At 46.3% G+C, this 6,392-nt stretch overlaps 1 protein-coding gene across 1 annotated transcript; it reads left to right on the forward strand.

The window, feature by feature from the left end:
- The first annotated feature begins 3,729 nt into the window (after positions 1-3,729).
- On the forward strand, positions 3,730-6,392 carry LOC108052700 (fibrous sheath CABYR-binding protein). Its single transcript, XM_044457955.1, has 2 exons — positions 3,730-3,771; positions 3,849-6,392. Exons 1-2 carry the CDS (start codon positions 3,769-3,771, stop codon positions 6,243-6,245), a joined length of 2,400 nt encoding a protein of 799 aa, XP_044313890.1. The 5' UTR covers positions 3,730-3,768; the 3' UTR covers positions 6,246-6,392.

Consider the following 6,392-nt stretch of genomic DNA (forward strand, 5'->3'; position numbering starts at 1 on the left):
ATGCAAATTGCGAGCGGTATTCAATAATCGGGGCAACAAAATGCCCATTGATAGCGATCGTGCATAACCGTAAAGTGGGCTGGGAACCCATGGGTATTACGAGCGGGCCATTTGCATAACACTGGCCAAAAAGAGTTGATGGCGCGGTGTCAGCACTAAAAGCAAAAAGCAGCGGAAAACAGAGGCAATGCTTTATAAAAGAAAATTATGCAAATTGCTAATAAATTATAGTGAGCCAGCGAACGACATGTAAAATAATAACAAGCGAACGGAGATGGAGCTGGCGATGGCGATGGCGATGGAGAGTTTTTTGGGAGAAGGAGCGGTCGCGAATTGAATTACAAATGTAAACACAATGCCGCAGGACAGCGCTGGAGAAGGAGCAGGAGCAGGACGAGAGTTCCGGGACTCGACGGATGGGGGCACTGCGAAATCATTAAAATAATAAAGCGCTGTGTTCGCTTTCAAGACGACAACGACAACGACAACGCGATGACGACGCTGACAACGGCGACAAGGACATTAACTGGCGAGCGGATAATGGCGAAACTTTTTGACATTTATTGTGTTTGTGTCGAATGTTTATTTATGATTGCACGCGGCCGGGGTCGGTCCGTATTTACATTACAATGATCAGAAGAGCATAACTAAGGGCCACCGATTCCCGTCTCCTGAATGCCCATCCATACCATCATCGGCTTGTTTGCGTTTGCGAATGCGTATTAAATTAATGATACTTTCTAGTTCATAAAATTCGTTATGCCATGGCTTTGGGCTCTGATTCTGGTTCAGAATCTGTTCAGTGTGCGAATATCAACGTCAAAACACAAATCAAATAATCACATAAATGAGAGCACAACACAAAGATTGAAACAAATTGATTGTCATAAAACATCGTTTATACATATTATAATGTGTCATAGGATGTTCATGCTTCGCTTCATACTTTTGGTAAAAAAGCAGACCGCCAAAAATGTACAGTTGGGGTCACATAAATTGAACCACCATCTGCCACATTTTGAAAATGAGCTGGAAAAAAAATACTCAAGGATTTATTTTGTTAAGTTTTCTCGTGTAACTTATGGAAGTTTAGTTCATTGAAACAATTAAAATTCCTATATTCAAATTTGTAAGCTTCGAATAGTATCCTTTTTACTTAAATTAAATTAGTAATAATAATGAAAAAAATTAACTTTATTATTTGCAGAAAACAATAAATAACATTACTTTATTGTGTTATATATTTCTAATTTGATCTGATAGAAAGTAATAATCAAAATTGTTGTATTTATAAAAACTAGCTTAATCTTAAAATGTTTTCTAAATATGCTTAACTTTTCATTAAATTTAAGAAAATCGACGTTATGGAGGCTATACTGTATTTGCATCCTCATCTCGGTGGTCTGCCATCATTTCACAAGTGGCGATGTGAGTGATTGCTCCTTATCGCCGCTGTCCGGGGATCGGGAGTGGTACGTAAATATATATATTTTTGGGCCCCTTTATGAGGGCGATAGTTCCCCTAGCAACTCTGGCCGAAGTGGAGACCCAAAGCAGGCAAAATTTATGGTTGTTTACAGCAGATTGCACACCCCATTTGCTTTGTTTTGCACTCGCTGCCACTTGACACACATTTTGGGCCAAAACTCAAGATGGCTATATGACGATGACTCTTGAAAAACCGAAAAACTTACGCAGTTTTGTCTCTTTAATTAGTGCAAGGCCGCGGGGCGGGGTGGGTGGCTGGTGAAATGTTCGTAAGACCCTCGGGAGCGCCAAAGTGAAAGTGCCCCACCATCATATGCATGATTTGTGAAAAGTTTCCCCGACCAACTCCAGCTCCTCCTGGCTGGTGCCTTCGCCTCCTCAGCATCCTCCTGCCGCCAGCAAGCTTGTTTTGCCAAGTTTATGAATTTCATAGCCAAAGTTTTTCGGCAGCGCATAACATGCTCCCAACTTGTAAGCTGCTCCGTTGTTTTCACGTCCTCTCCTCCTTTTTGCGAGCAGCATATTTTCGGCGAAATCTTTGATATCCTTGTCGCAAGGAGCAGTTAACGGGATGCGGGCCACAGGACCCACACTTTACAACAACTCTTGCGGGTCATTAAATTCCACCATTGAACAATTAGCCGATTAAGCTGACAGAATGGGTAATCGATGGGGATAGTGTCATTAGTGTTGTCAAGCTATCGGCTAACATTTATTATAAATATATTTAACAAAATTTGAATTCATAAAAGTACTCCGCTTTTCCTCAAAACTCTTTAAAGTGTTAACTTATTTTCGTTTTACAAAAATAAGTCTTTATATTACTCATTGCTCATCAGCCCTTTTTCTTTTAAACCAAAAATAATAATCGATCCTGTTAAAACTTCGCTGTATTTTCTTCCTGATTGTGAGAATTTTAAGATTATACATAAGCTGATTAAAATAGATTGAGTTTTCCAACTTAACTTAACAATCTTAATGGGAAACCAACAAAAAAAACCACAAAATAAAGTATTTATATACTTTTTAAATGTAAAATTAAAACTTATAAGCAATACTTTGCACCCTTCACACATTTCACAGTGACATAAAAAAAGACGAACAAGAATCCTGGACAAATCACAAAACGGAACAAATTAAAACAAATTGGTAAACTTATTAGCAAAAGCCATTAAGAAAATACGATCGTGGTGCCCGTGCGACCTTTTGCCAACTATCAATCTTGAGCGGTTCGTTGAACTCCGAACCGAGTAGTACGCAAATTACCGATAGCCACTTGAGAAATTAACGTTCGAAACTATTAATAAATGCCGAGCTGTGCGAGCAAAACGTGAACGTACGCCGCCATTAAAATGTTCGAATACCATTGTGTTTTTGCATTAGATCTTGTTAAGAGCTCCGATGCTCGCACTTGACCGTGAAACCATATCTTAAGCTATAGCAATAGCAATCGAATCCGATCGAAGCAGCGAACGACAAACGAAAGCGAAACGTAGAGCATTTAGTTCCGCAGTGGGCAATCTTCGTTCAACTCCACCTGGGACAATGGGTTGTATTAACCATATTTTGGTCAAAAACTGTAGCTTAAAATAGCCAGTTTTTCAATGATATGATGAACATATTTTTAATTTATGAAGCTTAACTTGCTGTCAAATTCCTAGTACCTAATAACTGGGAAAGGGTCTGATAGTAATAGACCGAAATAAAAAGATTAGGATATAATAACGAAATATGATTAAAATATTTTAGTTACATTTCTATATTTTTAAACAACAAGTCGAAATCTAAGTACGTCTTTTATTCCGTATCCTAAAAGACATAATTGGTATCAGTTTATTGCTCCTTTATCAGGAATGTAATATCTAAAATACATTTATTGCAAGTTTAATTTGTGTTTGGTTTTTATGATTTCTAAATCATTTTGTGCAATACACTTACCCATTTTTCCACTGTTCTCTGGACCAAACCGGCTACCAGCTGGGCTTAATCTCCACGTGAAGACGAAGCCGGGAGACAGAGACGGAGGCGGGGGCACTTGAGGGCTCGAGTGGCGCATGTTGGGGCTTTGGCCAGATTCATTGCTTTGTTTTTGTTACCGATTCGGAATCGGTTTCGATTTCGGTTTCCGCCGCTGTTTGCCGGCAAACAAAGAGCTGCTCATTGTTTAATTTGAAGCTGGCAAACATTGAAGCGTATAAATATGCGGACAAATTGCGACGATTAATCATTCGACCCATAGATTCCATCGTCAAAGCAATTAGCTTGGAGATCTATAGCAACATGGTGAATATCCCAGCAGCAGGATACCGTAACCTATAGGACTACTCCATCTAACCCCCACTTTTCCGTCCCCATTGCAGAAACTTTTCCTAGCGTGCATCTTTATTGCCGCCGCGACGGCTGCAGTGATTCCTGTCGAACAAGCCAGGCACCGTCGTGACGTCTCCGAGCTCGTGAACGAGTACATCCCGCCGGCGGAGGAAGTTGGCGCCGAGCTGGCCCAAGACCCCGCCGCCCTGGGAGAAGATGGCTACCGCTACAAGACCGTGCGCAGGCTGAAGCTCCGCCACCGCCGTGATGTCTCCGAGATCGCCAACGATTACCTGCCCCCCACCGAGGAGGTTGTGGCCGATGCCCCCGTCGAGGAGGCTCCAGTTGAGGAAGCCAGCCAGGACTCCGCTGTCCTCTCCGCCGATGGATACAAGTACAAGACCGTCCGCCGCCTGAAGTACCGCCAACGCCGTGATGTGTCCGAGATCGCCAACGAGTACCTGCCCCCTTCGGAGGAGGTCGTCACCGAGACCCCTATTGAGGAAGCTCCAGTTGAGGAGGCCTCTCAGGATTCTGCTGTCCTTGCTGCCGATGGTTACCAGTACAAGACTGTGCGTCGCCTAAAGTACCGCCAGCGTCGGGATGTTTCTGAGATCGCCAATGAATATCTGCCACCTACTGAAGAGGTTGTTGCTGATGCCCCAGTTGAGGAGGTTCCAGTTGAAGAAGCTAGCCAGGATTCCGCAGTCCTTTCCGCCGATGGATACAAATACAAGACCGTCCGCCGCCTGAAGTACCGTCAACGTCGTGATGTCTCTGAGATCGCCAATGAATATCTGCCCCCCACTGAGGAGGTTGTTGCTGATGCTCCAGTTGAGGAAGTCCCAGTTGAAGAAGCTAGCCCGGATTCTGCTGTTCTTGCCGCTGACGGTTATCAATACAAAACTGTTCGTCGCCTGAAGTACCGCCAACGTCGTGATGTTTCTGAGAACGCTGGTGAATATCTGCCACCCACTGAAGAGGTGGTTGCTGATGCCCCAGTTGAGGAGGTTCCTATTGTGGAAGCTAGCCAGGATTCCGCCGTTCTCTCCGCCGATGGGTACAAGTACAAGACTGTGCGTCGCCTGAAGTACCGCCAACGCCGTGACGTTTCCGAGATCGCCAACGACTATCTGCCTCCTAGTGAGGAAATTGTTGCTGATGCCCCGGTTGAAGAAGTTCCGGTTGCGGAAGCTTCTCAGGATTCGGCTGTTCTTTCTGCTGATGGATACAAGTACAAGACCGTCCGCCGCCTGAAGTACCGTCAACGTCGTGACGTTTCTGAGATCGCCAACGAGTACCTTCCCCCTTCGGAGGAGGTCGTCACCGAAGCCCCCATTGAGGAAGCTCCAGTTGAAGAGGCCTCTCAGGATTCCGCTGTCCTTGCTGCCGATGGATACCAGTACAAAACCGTGCGTCGTCTTAAGTACCGTCAGCGTCGGGATGTGTCTGAGATCGCCAACGAATATCTGCCTCCCACTGAGGAAGTTGTTGCTGATGCGCCAGTTGAGGAGGTTCCTATTGTGGAAGCTAGCCAGGATTCCGCTGTCCTTTCCGCCGATGGATACAAGTACAAGACCGTCCGTCGTTTGAAGTACCGCCAGCGACGTGACGTTTCCGAGATCGCCAATGAATATCTGCCCCCTACTGAGGACGCCGCCACCGAAGCCCCCATTGAGGAAGCTCCAGTTGAGGAAGCTTCTCAGGATTCCGCTGTCCTTGCTGCCGATGGATACCAGTACAAGACCGTGCGTCGTCTTAAATACCGCCAGCGTCGGGATGTGTCCGAGATCGCCAACGAATATCTGCCTCCCACTGAGGAAGTTGTTGCTGATGCGCCAGTTGAGGAAGTCCCAGTCGAAGAAGCTAGCCAGGATTCCGCTGTCCTTTCCGCTGATGGCTACAAGTACAAGACTGTCCGCCGCCTGAAGTACCGCCAGCGCCGTGATGTTTCTGAGATCGCCAACGAGTACCTGCCTCCCACTGAGGAAGTTGTGGCTGATGCTCCAGTTGAGGAAGTCCCAGTCGAAGAAGCTTCCCAGGATTCCGCTGTCCTTGCTGCCGATGGATACCAGTACAAGACCGTGCGTCGTCTTAAATACCGCCAGCGTCGGGATGTTTCCGAGATCGCCAACGAGTACCTGCCCCCTTCGGAGGAGGTCGTCACCGAGGCTCCCTTGGAGGAGGCTCCCGTTGAGGAAGCTTCTCAGGACTCCGCTGTCCTTGCTGCTGATGGTTACCAGTACAAGACCGTGCGTCGCCTGAAGTACCGCCAGCGCCGCGATGTGTCCGAGATTGCCAGCGACTACCTGCCGCCCACCGAGGAGGAGGTGGCTGCTGATGCGCCCGTCGAGGAAGTGTCCCAGGACTCCGCCGTCCTCGGCGACGAGGGCTACCGGTACAAGACCGTGCGCCGCCTGAAGCTGCGTCACCGCCGCGCCCTGTAAGCTTGAATTCCAACGTCTATACCTGTACCTGAACTGCTCGTTCGCGACTAGAAGCACTCACCCCCACCAACCACTACTAGGCCGTAAGTTTTGCTATTATTTAACGATTGAAATCAACGAATAAATCCAACGAAAATTGTTATACCA

This window comes from Drosophila rhopaloa, unplaced genomic scaffold, assembly GCF_018152115.1.
Source record: "Drosophila rhopaloa isolate 14029-0021.01 unplaced genomic scaffold, ASM1815211v1 contig_163, whole genome shotgun sequence".
NCBI classification, from domain to species: domain Eukaryota; kingdom Metazoa; phylum Arthropoda; class Insecta; order Diptera; family Drosophilidae; genus Drosophila; species Drosophila rhopaloa.